Source organism: Vanellus vanellus (assembly GCF_965231255.1).
Source record: "Vanellus vanellus genome assembly, chromosome: 11".
Classification (NCBI taxonomy): domain Eukaryota; kingdom Metazoa; phylum Chordata; class Aves; order Charadriiformes; family Charadriidae; genus Vanellus; species Vanellus vanellus.
The window spans coordinates 16771501-16786247 of record NC_138916.1 but is presented as its reverse complement, the minus strand read 5'-3'; the positions used below and the strand labels follow the sequence as shown (position 1 = coordinate 16786247).

The following is a 14747-nucleotide window of genomic DNA, read 5'->3' as shown; positions in this document are numbered from 1 at the left end:
ACCATTGAAAAGAGCCTGGCTCCATCCTCCTGCAACCCACCCTTGAGATACTTGTACGCCATAATAAGGTCTCCCCTCAGCCTTCTCTTCTCCAGGCTAAAGAGTCCCAGCGCTCTCAGCCTTTCCTCATAAGGCAGATGCTCCAAGCCCTTAATCATCTTAGTTGCCCTTCGCTGGACTCGCTCCAGCAGTTCCCTGTCCCTCTTGGACTGGGGAGCCCAAAACTGGACACAGTATTCCAGTTGTGGCCTCACCAGTGCAGAGTAGAGGGGGAGAATGTGTAAAAGGACCTTGCTGTCTGAAACACACCCTCGGCATCCCATATGGCTGCTGCTTTCCATCCCTTTTTTTCCCTCCCGCTTTCTTCTTCCTCCCCTCTCCTTTCACTGCGGTACTTCAGCAGTGCCCCATCCCAGTCTCCGTCTCTCGCTTAGTCAGCCCTTTCGTCCCTTCTTTTATTGTCTTCATGCCTACTAGGCTGAACGTTTAGGACCGCCTTCCCAACTGTATCTTAAAGACCTATATTAAAGCCCCTCCAGCTTTCTCCAGCTCATTTTGCATTCCCCGTAAGCCTGCTGGCTCAGAGGCCGGTGGTGTTGTACGGCTGCCCTTTCTGCAGCCCCTCCTCAGCACTTCAGCTCTGCAGGGAATATAATCACTGCATCCGAGATGCTCTTCAATTTCAAGTGTATTTATTACAGCTGCTCAATTTCCTTTAATCTGCCATTTCTCCTTCTCCTCCCCCCCGATTGCCTTCTTTTCACTGAACTACAAGCGCACTGAAGGAGGCTTTTACCCCTGACCCTCGCTGCCCGCTCCAGCCCCGGCCCTGCACTGTCTCGCGCTGGGTGCCCTGTGCACTGATTATCGCTCGTTACCCGTGCGGCTAAACGAATGGGCCGGGCCCTTAGCAAACAAGTGCGAATATCGCAGCCAGCACGCTCCCACTGCTGACCCCTCGGGACTAATTGAGGGAGAGAAGACAACACTTTCATGCACAAATTGCCTGTATCATCAGCACCGAGATGGAAATAAAGACGGAGAGACTCTCCCAGGCCTGTCTGAGCGAAGGAAACCTTAACGACAGAGAGTGCCCGTGTCTGCCAGAGTCTTGTAAAACAGCGTACTTCTCGGGGAGGGGTGAACTAGGTTTTTATGTAGGGGATGCGTGTCCCATCGGTGACGAGGTGGTGCGTAAAACCACAAGCATCCCTTCAGAGCTGGAGCTGAACCAGCCGGAGAAGCCCCAGTTGACATGAAAGACATCAACGCGCCTTCCTGTATGTTAAGCTGTGTGAGCACGCACACACTCCCAGGTTTAATTGGTGTATTAATGTATTAAAGCACTGACACAAACAAACAGGGACCGCTTTCATAAGCTACAAAATCCTTGAGTACATTGTAATTAGCCGGGCTTGTTAAACCACTTAATAAGCAATAGATAGCATGCGCCTGATGCCCCCGCGCCTTGGCGCAGGGAGAAAGACAGGCAAATGCTTCAATAGGAAATGAGTTCGGTTCTTAGGGGAACCCTTAAGATATATCATTTCATTCCCTGTCACAGGGAACTTCTGCCCGGGGCAGACACAGGGTCGCAGGTTTCTCCGGTCACAGTCCCCACACTTCCCCTGGGGTCCCGTTCCCTGTCCGGCCGCGCACTCCCACGTGCTTCTGTAGGAACTGCAATAGCCTGGGGAAGGCAACACACCTGCCTCGGTTTCCCTTCCTGAAAATGGCCTCCAAACTATACCTTTAGCGAGTCCTATTGACTACCGATTGCAGAAGTGCTCTGAAAACCTTCAAACAGGAGAGAAACGGAACAAGGGAAGGAACGCAGCAGGACAAAACTCCACGTCGATAGGACTTCTCAGCAGATCCCAAAGCTTTACAGACTTAACTGTAGATTCACAGGACAGGAGTCCTTTCTCCTTTGCAATCCTCTCCTCTCAACTCACCACACAACGATCGCACAGGAGCGATCTCACCCCTCAGCCCTGACTGGAAGGGGTTGGGGGGAAATGCGTTCCCCTGTGCTCACCCAGGCCCTTTATTTGGGGAGCAAACCTGGAACCTGTTGGCCTAGAGACTGTACGAAGCTCCCTGAGGATATGACTGATACGGTTCGAGACGAGGGAAGAGCTGCCGCACACTCACTCCAAGACCAGGCAGTTCCCAGGCTGCGTCCGGTGGTTTCCAAGGAAAGGTGGGAAGAGCGGGCACTGGGAGCACGGGGGAGAAAGCACCATGCTGGACGTGGAGTGGGGGTCACCTTTCCAAATGTTGGGCTTCTTTCCTTGTGACATCTCATCTTTCGGGTATTCTGGGGAAGAAATACCTAAAAACCTTTTCCGAACCAGGTAGCTGAGGAGTGTCAAGCGTTTGGCAGCATCTGAGCTTCCAGTATGTTGATTTGGATGGGGTACGGAGAGGGGAATATACTCACATAATTCCATATGACACAGTGGCGCTACCTCAACTTTCACCAGCTCACAACGTGGACCAAAGTAGTGAGAGTCAGGAAATCTTCCAAAACGGACCCCAAAAGCTTTCTGTCCAGCGAGTCATTACCAGGACTCACGCTCTGATCACCCTTTTCTCACCCCCTGACAGGTCGCAGGAAAAGGGAAAACCCCCAGAGCAGGCGAGACACCTCTAGGGCTACTCAGCACCCCCGAATGCAGAACCGGCAGGCAGTGCCTTAATTTTATCCCAAATTCCAGCTTACACCCACAACAGTACTACCATTCCACGCCTTTCTGGGCAGTCCAGCCGGCTATCCAGCAGCCGACACAACCTCCCCCAGCACCTCACCGAGCACAACGGCAGCTTTGGGAGAGCGAGCGGAGAAGCTCCCTTAAACACCGCCTCCACCCAAGTCCACCACGGGCCCTTGCAGCTCTGCAGCTATTCCTAGATCCCAACTGGATTCTTCTTTTCATCTTTGTTCTGCCTCCTGTTCTAGCGCTGAACCCCAGGCCTGCTGCCTTGGAGCTTCCTCCAAATGCTGCATTCATCCATTTTTAAAGGTGACCTTCCAACTTTAAAGGAAGTTAGCACGCCTCACTGTCTTCGTTTGCCCTCTCCTTCTTTTCAACCTGCTCTTTATTATGAATTAAAAAGCGGCCTGAAAGGTTTCTCTATTAAAAAATAAAATCTTTAGAAAGAGCGCATGTTTCCAGATCATTTCTCTCCCAGTTTTCGCAGCAGCAGCCTTGGGTGTCACGGCGCTCGCTTGCTGCAAACTCTCAGCTGCCAGCTCGGATGGTGTAACCTGCTCGGGCTGTTTGGATTCCCCCCAACCCCACCGACGACTGCCATCCCACCCCACCCCACCGCTGGCCCTCCCCTCCCTCGTGCTCTCACTGCTGTTTGGCAAAGCAGCGCCCTGAACTGTTCTGGGTGAAAAATAAAACCTTTGAGGGAGCAGGAGTAGAAGTGGGGTTATTTTTAACTTGGCTCGTACTAGAAACCCGAGTTACGCTGTGGCCTCATAAGCTCTTGTGCTGGCACAAATGAAGAGCAGCAAATAAATGAAGTTCTCTTTATCTCACCTCACTGCCACAGCTGCATCTTACAAGCCCTGAGGCTGTTTAGCAATGGAAAGGGAAGGTGTCTCCAGCCCTTAGCAGTAATAATATTACTCTCGCCAATGAAATGGTCACAGTAATTAAACAGGCAGTAACAAAGCAACATGATAGTTCCCTGCTGTTGCGGTACAACATTTTGCCATTTAATCGGGACAAGCAGAACCTGATTTTTTACTGCAATACAACTGAAATAAGAAAGAAAACGATGATCTTATAAAACGAAAGCTCAACTTCCAGCCCTTCTCTTAGACTACAGAATCAAGAAAAAAAAAAAAAAAAAGAAAAACACAAAGAAAAAGCAAGCAAGCAACCAACTAACTAGTCTCTCTTCTACCCTTTTTACTTTTTGGCTGCGAGTTCTGGTGCTATTCAGATAGGTTCTGTTGACTATTTCCTTTTGCCAAGCGGTCAGGACACCGCAAACCAGCACCATGCAACAACACTCTGGATTTAGTCATCAGCGTTTGCCTCCATCCAAGAAACCATAGATTTTTTCTGTGCTATGGACATCTGGCTGCCAGGAATGAGGTTGACACCCACAAACTCATTTCATGCTGACCACCAAGTGACCACAAACGAGCAGGAGCCCTTATTCACAGCTGGCTTGTGCCACACCGAGCCTGGAAGCGCCTGGCTCAGTCAGAAAGCAGACAGCCTCTCTTTCCAAACCATTCAGTCACATTTTTCCCTGCCACTGTTTGCCAGACCCAGTGTTAACCCTTCAACCCTGCTCGACCCCAGAGCATACCTAGGACTCTTCATTCTCCATCCAAGTCAACATGCCCGTGCTGTTCCTGGCAGCCTCGCTGTGCTCTCATACTCTCTCTAGGACATACCCGTTAATCCTTTAAAGGACAACCATCAAGCTGCACAACAAGGGAAGCAGCTGATTAGGTTCTTGCTACAATTATCTCCTGGAAGTAGGAGAGTACTTCAGATTTTTAGGAGAAAAGGGGGCTTCCCAAAGCAAAGGCAGAATTGCAAGGAGGAGATGCTATCAGGTCAAGACTTGGTACAATAAATAATGGAAGGTGCCTCACCTCACACCCTCAGCCTTTCCTTAGCTCTGATGTTCAGTTTCATCTTCGGGCTATGAATGATTTACGGAGCCTTAAAATATATATAAACTGTATCTCCTAGAACAAAGAGTCTTTATTCAGTGTTGTGAGGGAGCATGGAGCAGCATGTGTGATGCCTGCACTTGGGCTGGGATATCCCTTGGGGAAGGACCCTTTTGGCTCCTCGCTTCCTTCCAAATCCAGAAGCTGTTCTGAGCTTGAAGCCGAGCTCTGCGGGAGACCCCAGCTCAGTCTCTACAACACAGACCTGCTTGCTGCCGAGGGTCTCAAGAACTGCCTTCCTTGAATCATGCCCAGGATGAGCTCAGAGCCAGGCTCTTCTCATCCATCCCTGGCAGCCAGAGCGTACAAATACCACCAGTGCACTGTGGGGATTTAAGTCATTTATGCAGGATTACAGATGGGGAAGCTGCAGCAAAAACTTACCTCCATGTCACAGCCTAATCCACTGAAGACATTACCATCCCGACTTCCAGTTCTCTGCCTCGGGCAGTAGAGCACATTTAATGATCGTGTCTCTTTCCTCGGAAATCCACCACCACCTTTCCACCATCAATATTTGATTCCTACTATGCATACAAACACAGACGCACACACGTCCCTGCACCATGATCAGCGAACATCTACTTACTTTTCCAGACAAGAACATCACTTCGGGCAATTCCAAGGATGTCATGCCAAAGTAACCTCCTTTCCAACTGAAGAGATGGCCATCCTCTGATTTCTTGTTGGGGAACCTAAGCATGGGCCTGGGTGAGATCTGGTGAAAGCTCCAAGCCCATGAGGATCCGTCCTTACTCAGAAGGGAGCACAGGCAAAAGCACAGGCAAGAGACGGAGAGGTCTCAGACAGGGCAGACTCGGCAGTAAAGTGCTCCATGGCTAGTGCCCAGCAAGCTATGGGATGCCTCCCTCCCTGTGCTGGCAGGCCAACAGCCCGGGTAGCCGGCGCACCTAAGCTTCGCAGTACTATAAAGTAACGGCACAGACATGCCCCCAAAGGCTGAACCATCCCTTCGAGGGATCACCCAAAAACATTCCTGTGCAGCCCACTTGTTTTCAGTGGTCCTTTCAGGATTCACGAGGCAGGTTTCAGTCTATGCTGTGTCTACAGCTCACGATCACCACTCTTTGGAGTCTCAGAGATCTTCTTCCTTAGAAGGGACACTGTCGATCCTTACCCATTTGGGTGTACCTGACAATAACTTTTATGCTCAGGAGTCTTCTTTATTTCCTAAGGGTGACTGGGTTTGGTTTTTTGGGGTTTTTTATTTTGGTGAGAGATATTCTTCTTCCCTTGCAAGACTGCTATTGATGTCAATCTGCCCATTTTCTTTGAGGCTCTGGCCAGCACCTCTGAATCCAGGGAAGGAAATTTGGCACAAGATTAGATGCTGCACGCTTTACAAGGACCTACACAGAACAGTACCCAACTCCCAGGAGTCCCCTCCGGGGTTAACAGGATTAAACTGAACTTTCACTCTAGTCGCAGGACAGTATTTTCATCCAAGATGCACCATCAGGGACTTCTCTGCCTTCTTCTGAAGCTGTGGCTATGCAGATCTTCTGTTGGGACTGAGTGGATAATGTCTCGTGTGGCCGCAAACGAGGCCATTCATCTGTAATGCACGCTCTGCTGGCACCGGGCAGAGGGGTTAAGGCACACCAGAGCCTTTTTTTGCTTACTGTCGATGAAAATAAGAGACTGGCACCATCATCAAGTAGCCGCCCCTGCAGTTCTGTGCTCCTGAGCTTCCTAAAGGAGTGAACAGCCGTGCGGAACACCTCCCGCAGCTCTGCCGTACCTGCCGGTACCCCGGCTGCATCCCCCAGCCCCGACCCGGGGGCTCAAGCAGGAGCGACGGTGGGGGTTAACCTCCGTCTCCAGCAGCACTTGGCTCTTCTGGTTTTCGGCTCTCACGCAGTGGCAGATCCGCAGCATTTCCAGCCAGAAGAGCCCCTGCTAGTTCCCGGGCAGGGACTGACGGTTTCTCGCCGATACTGTCTAATGCAGTCACTTATCCCGGATGCATTTAGAGCAGATCCATCACAATAATTCCCACTAGAGCTCTGAATTCAGCGTATTACGCACAACAGCTCCCCGGAAGGAGAAAAATGGCACTTACCTGTCTTCGAGCGAGTCCTTTCTCGGTCGCCTGCAACGCCTGCGCACCGAGAGACGCGGTGGCTTTGGGGGACGGGTACCTCTGGAGTTGTTCCAGCAGCACCGAGCGTATGACCGGAGCTTGAACACTCTTAAACTTGCAACCCCCTCTGGCACCATTCGATGAACAAACGCGTCTCGGGAAACGCAGAGCAGACCTGCAGCCGCCCTCGGCAGCCTACGGGGGACTGGACCAGGCCCTACCAAGGAAGGAGTGACTGCGCACAGCCCCTCCTATCGTCCCCAAGTATTGCTTGGCGCTGATGCAGCAAACCCAAAATGCTCTGTTGATCCAGAACGTCTCTGAAATTACCAGGCAACAAGGCCTCAGGAGAAAATCTGAGCAGGGGTACAACTCTTTAGCCCGGCAAGACGGGCTCACGCTGGTGGTGTCTGAAATGTGCGTACTGCACTACCACCACGCCACCTTACAGCCCTGTTATTGGCACCAGGGACCAAATCCCGGCAGGACCGGGCCCTGGACACATGCAGAACGCCAACTTGCAAGACCATGAGCTCCTCCTCTCTCCTGTCAGATGTTGCAATACACTCCACCACCTGACCGGTCTAGTCCACAGACTGCAAACATCCCTCCCTCCTTCTCCCAATTATCTTAATAAACAGCCTGGACACATCTCTGACTCACTTAAGATAATGACGACCTGGCCACGATTAGCTTATTCAGACATCCTGGCAGTTTACCGAGCCTAATGCGACTCCAGCCTGGCTCCTTCTGACTGCTCATGACAGGGGCTGACCTCCAGCATCGGCCGCGCTGCGATCAGCAGATGGAGACCCACATACAGATCAGACACAGGCTGCTCCCAAAATTCAGGCTGGAGCCACGAAGGTTACTTGCCCTGAAAATAAGCTCTTAACGACTCCAAAGGCCTGAGGAACGGCAGTTTTTCTTGTCTGCAGACAGACCAGCCCCAAGATATGAAACAGAAACATGGCGTTAAGGACAACCCCGAATACCGGCTTACCGAAAAGCATCTCTGCATACTACATTTCTGGCTGCCTCTCTGGAACATTCACTCACCCAACCTGAGAGCAAAAGCCAGTCAGCCAGTCACAGGACATGAATATTTGAAGTAAAACCTTGGAGGAAGAAAGCCAAATAGTCTGAAATCATAGGCAAATCCTTACAAAAGTCAACTCATCTGCAGGAATCAGGCACAGGTCACAAATGACTCACTAACAGCACAGCAAATCCTTCAACCAGCGCTTGGAACGAATCCCTCTGCTTTGTAGAGAACAAGCAAAATTTATTCCCGCTGATTAGTCAGCAGTTACACTCACAAGTTCAAAATTAATATCAAAGTTCAAATGTAATTGTCTTGTACTTGCACTCTGCTTTACTGCTGGAGAGACCATCGTCTTCACTTAGCGAAGGAATCATCTCACATTTATTTACTGGGGCTGGGAGCGTGGGTTGGGGTTTATTCGAGCTCTTAACTTGACAAACTCAAAGCCTGAACTCCACCTTAAAGCACTGTCTGGCAAAAGCTTAGTTAACACTTTCGAATTTCTGTACCGATTTGACTAAGAACAGGCACTTACCACTTCTCTGGAAACCAACTACCAAATCCCAATAAGGAAGATGGACAAAACAACCCCCAAAACTCCCACGGTGCATCCAAGGAGGTGAAATTCGGAACTGAAGAATGACATCAGGAACTGACAGAAGCAAACGGAGCTCCCCGCGGAAGCAGAAAGGTGTCGTATCTGCACCCCTAAGCCCTCTGTGTCTTCCCCGCATGTCAGTTTATAAGAAACACAAAGGAAGCCACATTGGGCAAATGAACTTATTTTTACCATTGGGTTTCCTGTGTTGTTTTTTAGGGGCCAAGGCAAAGCAGTACCTATGTGATCCCCCACGGTGCGGACATAGGGTAGGAGGTCCTACAGCCTGCAGTGCAACCCTGTGGCACAAGCAGCTCAGGCCACCAGAGATGTGGAGCCGGAGGCTGATGCTCAGGTGGCATCAGACCACACGCTGGCACCACCAAGGAGCCTGCCTGTCATGAGGAGCGAGGGGGATGGACATCGGGGAGACCCCAAAAGATACAGGCAAAGCAAAACGCACCACAACAGCAGAGGAAGATACGTCGTTGCTTCACCGGGTAAAGCACCTTTTCCAGCTGTGTGTGTGTGCCGGTCTCCCGTCACACTCTTTCCCCTTCAAAGTGGCTATATGCATGTTCCTGAGGCTCGTTAAACTTTTCTGCGGATTGATCAGCGTCCGCAGGCACTGGTAAATACACAGTTAATAAGGACTCCTTGACTCATTGCACAGACCGCAGCAGCAGCGCTTCAAAACATTAAGCAAAAATGAAGTCACCCAGCATTGATTTCTTGCATGCTCTCTTCCTGCTGCTCCTCCAAACCTGCGGTTTTTAGCTTTACTACTGTGTCTGGGCCTCTTTATCCGCTGCTAATGCCAGGGCTTAACCCCGAGGATCTGCAGCTTGTTCTGGGTACAAACCAGAGCAGAGCAGTGACGTGCTGCGCAGTTTGCTGAAACAGCAAAAGCACCTTCCTCTGACTGTCCACAGCTCCTGGGACTTCTGCCCCACCACCCCGGTCACAGACCTGGAAAGGCCAAAGACCTGGTGGTAGAGAAAACTAACACCTTCAAAGAAGCTCCAGCCTCTTGAGAAGGAAGGGCTGGCTCCTTAAAAACACGTCTAAATACACAAAAGAGCACCAAAACCATCGAGACTTATCATGTGCAACTTGGATAAGCAGCTACAGAGACCCGGTAGTGACCTACGGCAACACACACATCAAACGCTCGCCTGAAGCAAGTCCAAGTCCAAGGTCCCACCAGGACATGCGTTTTCCTTCATGCAGAGAGGTATTGTACCAGAATCATACTGTGCCCACCACACTCATTCCAGGCATGAACTAAAAGAAATGTGACTCCATCTTTTTACAGTCAAAACACAAGGAAGCAAAACTTCTCTACTTGTTCCCACGCAGGTTCCACGCTCCACAAGAACTGAGAAGGCAGGGTTGTGATTTTCAGGACGTGATACGTACCACTGCCTGCGCCCTACCGAACCAGTACCCCAAGTTCCTTCAGTAATAAGCTCTGCAAACAGCTCAAGAGCCATTTGAAGCCAGTGTGGGAGGGGGGAGCAGGACAGCAGTATCAACTCACGGTCCAGCTGTCTCGAAGAACCCAGAGCCTTCACATGGGTGAAGGCAACAAAGAGGCAACCAAGAAGCAAGCACAAGGAGAAACAAGCGCCCAACCCTTCTGCAATACGTGTCAGAGCCCGCGAGTGTAGTTAAGCTATCTCCTTGGGAACTGGCAGCAGCAAAAGCATCGTGGGAACTCATAGGTAAGGAAACAGTCGCCCTGATAGACAAAGCAAGGTGGACTAAGGCTGACCATACCAGCAGCCTAAGTAATTGGCTAATCAAGCCCCTCTTTGCAATGTTTCTGGGCTGTGAAACTTGATAACAGACCCTGGAATAGTGGGGACGAAAAGGCAGAGCTTCCAACACCCATGTTTGTTTCCCACACCTCAAAAAGGAGATGGAAATAGGGACGAAATCTGATGCAGCTCAGCTGCCCATCCCATGTGTAAGCTTGTTATGTCAGGAGATAACCACTTGTCTCAGGCAACGCAGACATCCCTGGAAAGGTAAAGATCTCAGCCACCACCTAATCCCATGAACCACAGCACCCAATCACTTCTAGAAGCATACTCATTAGAAGGGAATAGCATGCAGAAATTCACTCAGAGCATCATTTTGAGACATTTGCTTGAAAGTCATGCCAGAAAGCTATAGGAACAGAATGATGCTGGAAAACAGGTTTCTATTTTGCTCATCAAAAACTCTCACCGGGTTTTCTAAAAGGGTTCCAGCACCCTCCACCAATATGAGCTCAAACACACCCCCAGCCTCATGCCCACAGCCACCTGCAGGTTGGCACGGCAGCTTTCAGTCCCATAAATGACATCTCCCAGTAACGATACTAAGACCCAGCCAGTAAGACACATCCTCATGCTGAGCCCTGCACGCTGCAGAGTGGCTCCTCTCTCTTCCTGGAGCAACCAACTGTCCTTACGTGAACACCTGATGAGTAGCCCGAGTGCAGCACTCGCTTGTGCCCCACTGCCTCTACATCACACACATCCTCGCTGCCTTAATAGGAGGCTAATTGTCCCTGATGAAGGGACAACAGTCCAACAGCCAACAGGAGAGCAATTTGCACAGCCAAAGCAGGGAGACCTGCAACAACAGCATGTTCTGAAACAAGAGCACTGCAGCCAGAACAATCTTTTAGCGTCAAGCTCCCTGAGAGATAAACCTCCAAATAGAAGTCCTTCCAGTAAGCGTAGAAACTTTTCTTAGCAAATCCCGACACCATCTCGCAGCAGTACTGCCTTGTCCCTGAGAATATGACCATTTTGAGCTACAAAAAGCAACAGGTTATCAACCGAGATCATCACCAGCTAAGCTCTCAGGCAAGAAAACATCTTTGTGCCTGAGACGAGTGACAGAAGAAAGAGCTATACCTGAGCAATGTTCACACGGCACCTGTAAATCCCACCCTCCGCACCCCCCGAAGAAGCAAACAAACCGGACTCCCCACACATGGACCATCTCATGAAGAAGTAGACTATAGGATGTGTCATTCTGAACGTTTATTTATTTTGTCTTCAAAGAAGAGACCTGATGCAGCTGTTTCGTTAGAAAATAAAGTGTTTATTAAGAAACTAGACATTGAACACCCCTATAGTCTCTGTGAAAAGGGACCGTCCCATTTCCCATTAGCACAGGATGATAGTTATGATAAGAATGCTCAAAGATGGAGGAGTCTCATTGACAAAAAATGAGGTAATGATTTACAATAATTAAAAATAAAATAAAATTTAAAAAAAAACAAAAACAAAAACAAAACAAAAACATCCTTAGACTTGCTACTTAAAGCCACCAATCGCAAACGGCCATGACTGGCTTTCGTTTTCAGCAGTGAGGAACCAGAGACTTTAATTGGTGTTAAACAAATTCAGACATCGATCACAGTGGGGAGAACTGCTTTAAATTATGCTGTACGGTCCAAAGGATTTCTTCTAAGCAGAGATGGACCTGAGCTGTAAAATTCAACCCTTCCTCTGCTAGGGTGTTTGGATATAGGCTTCTGGTCCAGGCCCACGGATGTAACTCTACGACTGATACACACAGTTGAGAGCAGAGTCCCCTGAACTAGGGAGAGGAGACAGTTCAGACAGACAAGACATCCCCAGGTCAGGTGGGCGACTTCCAGGAGACGGGGGAATTCAGTTCAGACAAGCACCCAGTGATTCACACGCTTGGCGAAGCTCCTCCTCACTCTGTGAATCTGCAGAATTGAGGTGTCAATAACACATGGCCGCAGGTCCTCTCCGGCGGTGCACCTCTTGCATTTCCAGCTCCGATGCGGGCAGGAAACATTGTTGAGAGTTTTGGTCATGGTTTCTGAAGCCTTCCAACCTGAGCCAGGCCTCCTCGTCCTAACGCAGATGCCCCCCTAAGGCATGTCCATTCACTTAAAGCAATCTGCTACCGTTTCTCCTGTCCTCTTCTATTGCACTTTACCTTTTAATGCGAGTGAACCAGGAGAAGCAGCACGAGAATGGAATATTCCCAGGGACATCCCTATGGGAAAGCTGATAATAAAACCTCCTGGCAATCTCCAGGGCGGTTCATGCAGGTCACCCGTAAAGGCAGGATGAAGCAGAACATTCCATTCTGAGGCTTCTGCCCGGTTCTGGCGAAGAGGGACCGTGACTCTTTCCAGTGGCAGCGACCCTTCAGGGCTGGTGATTTAGAGACATCCCTGATGTGATAAGGTCGTCTCGGGCCACCGAGAAGGCAAGAAAAGCCGAGTGGCTGGTGAGCAAGCTCCTGGTTCAATACTCCTCTCAGAAAAGGATCTGGCCCCACCTGAAGCTTTTGGAAGGTTCTTTTTTTTTTTTTTTTTTTTTTTCTCTCTCTAGAGAAAATCTGCCTTGCTTATAGGTTCTCACTGATATGTGTGAGCAAATCGGTATTTCCTGTACACGTGACGTTCAGAGAGTCCAAGGAAAGCCCTGCAAGTTGCCACGAGGGCAGCTGGCTTCTCTTGAGGACAGTATCAAAGGGTTTACTTTTCCATCTGAGAGGCTTCGGATGAAGTAAAACAAAAATGGCATGGGAGAGGGGGAGAGAATATGAGTATCGGCCAGAGAACAGGATCGATATTCTTGTTTATGCCAGAGAAGAAGCAACAGAATACTTATTTTTCCTCCCCTTCAGTCAGTCTGCCTCGCGCTGATGGTTCTGGGTACGTGACTGGGTTGCAATCAATCTCTAGCTGGGTGGGAACACGGGGGAGAGCTACGGGGGGGCTGGAAAAGGCCCAGCAGCTGGGACCTGCGTGCGTCTGATACGCCTTCCCACTTTGCTTACTGCCCTAGTCCTGGCAAGGACACGGACCCTCCTGCGCTATGGATTCTCCATCCACGCGGGAAGTCCAGGCCACTCCTCAGATAAAGCTCATCGTTCAAGCAGCAGGGAGAGACCGGAGCATGACAACAATATAGTCAGATCCAACGAGCCGCTCTAACACACACAGACAGACAGACAGACAAAAAAAAGCCTCCTAGAATATGTGCACTTCAAAGATAACCACATTCTCTTCCTGTCAGAGAAGTAAGATTGTATTTTTTTTTCTTTCCGTTATTATTCCTTCCAACATTATTTTCTGTGCAAGAACTGGGAGCGGGGCTGCCTTTGCTCTTACCAAAAGTCTTCGTTCTGCTTTAGTTTCTTCCAGGCTCCCCGCCTCGGCTCGCTCTGGGAGACCTCCCATGGCGGTGCCACGTAAGAGGTGATGGCGGCATTCACTGGGTGTTGCGAAGACACAAGCTTACAAGGAAAACTCCAAGCAGGGAGGACATGACTAAAGATGTCAGTTTGGTTGGCTTGGTTGGTTTTGTTTTGTGTTTTATTTTAAAGCAAAAGTACAATTATTTACTGCGTTATTAGGATGACTCCTCTCAATTGGGTTTAAATTCTCTTTATTTGCTCTCATTGCTGCTGTTGTGCCTTGCAGGAATATTTAACGAACACAGCGACCATTGGAGGAAAAGAACAACCCTGTTATCTGGTGACAGAAAACCACAGTTTCAGTTGGCTTTAACGTGTGTACAGGCAGGGCTGTAGAGTCCTATTAGGAGGAGACCTCAATCCATACAGACCACGCTTACTGCTTCCCACCACTTTGAGGGCACAGCCTATAAACTTGACATCAGAACAGGGACTTTTAAGGAGTTTTTAAAAGCCATGACGTCCTTTGCTGAAATAAACACTGACATCCTCAACATAAATGCCTTGGTTAAGAGGTTTGGAATGTCCAGGGAGGCTTATTGGATTCAACATAATTTCTCTGAAACCTAAAGGGGAAAAAAAAACAGAAAAAAGAAAAAAGCAAAATAAAGTAAACGAAAAAACAAAAAAGAGCAAAACTAGAAAAAAAGAGAGAGATATCGACACACATGTAATTATTAAAAAAGAACCAAATGAATAACCAGCAAACGGCTGCCATTAAATTAAAGCCAAAACGCCCCCTCCGGGCAGGGCTACCTCGCTTTGTCTTTCCGTAAAGCACAGGCAATTACTTAACGTGGTGCGTGCGGGCGCAAGTGCTCGGAGGACAAGGGGCATGCAAGCAGTCTGGACAGAAAACTGGGAACAACTCTTTTCTTGAGGCTCCCACTAAGCAGGGGTGGAAAAGTCCTAATTCCTACCTAGTCCGTCTTTCCCCTAGGCAGGGAGTGAGGAAAACAGAGAATCCTTCCCATGGCTAGTTTTCTCTCATCATTTATTTAGTCTGTCTTAACATTTCTGAAGCTGAAGAATACAACCGCAAGGCTGG

The 14747-nt window shown here is 49.4% G+C and overlaps 1 protein-coding gene across 5 annotated transcripts in view; it reads right to left on the bottom strand.

Moving 5' to 3' along the window:
* Positions 1 to 14747, bottom strand: part of NTRK3 (neurotrophic receptor tyrosine kinase 3) — a gene marked incomplete at its 5' end in the record, with an annotated part of 221256 nt that overhangs the window by 58749 nt on the left and 147760 nt on the right. The window contains one exon of one of the 5 annotated variants that reach the window (XM_082489013.1): positions 14081 to 14265. The exons of the other annotated variants lie outside the window; for them this stretch is intronic. Coding sequence (XP_082345139.1) covers positions 14147 to 14265 — 119 coding nt within the window. The 3' untranslated portion in view covers positions 14081 to 14146. Of the gene's footprint in view, positions 1 to 14080; positions 14266 to 14747 lie in introns of those variants that run through there. 5 annotated transcript variants of the gene reach the window in all.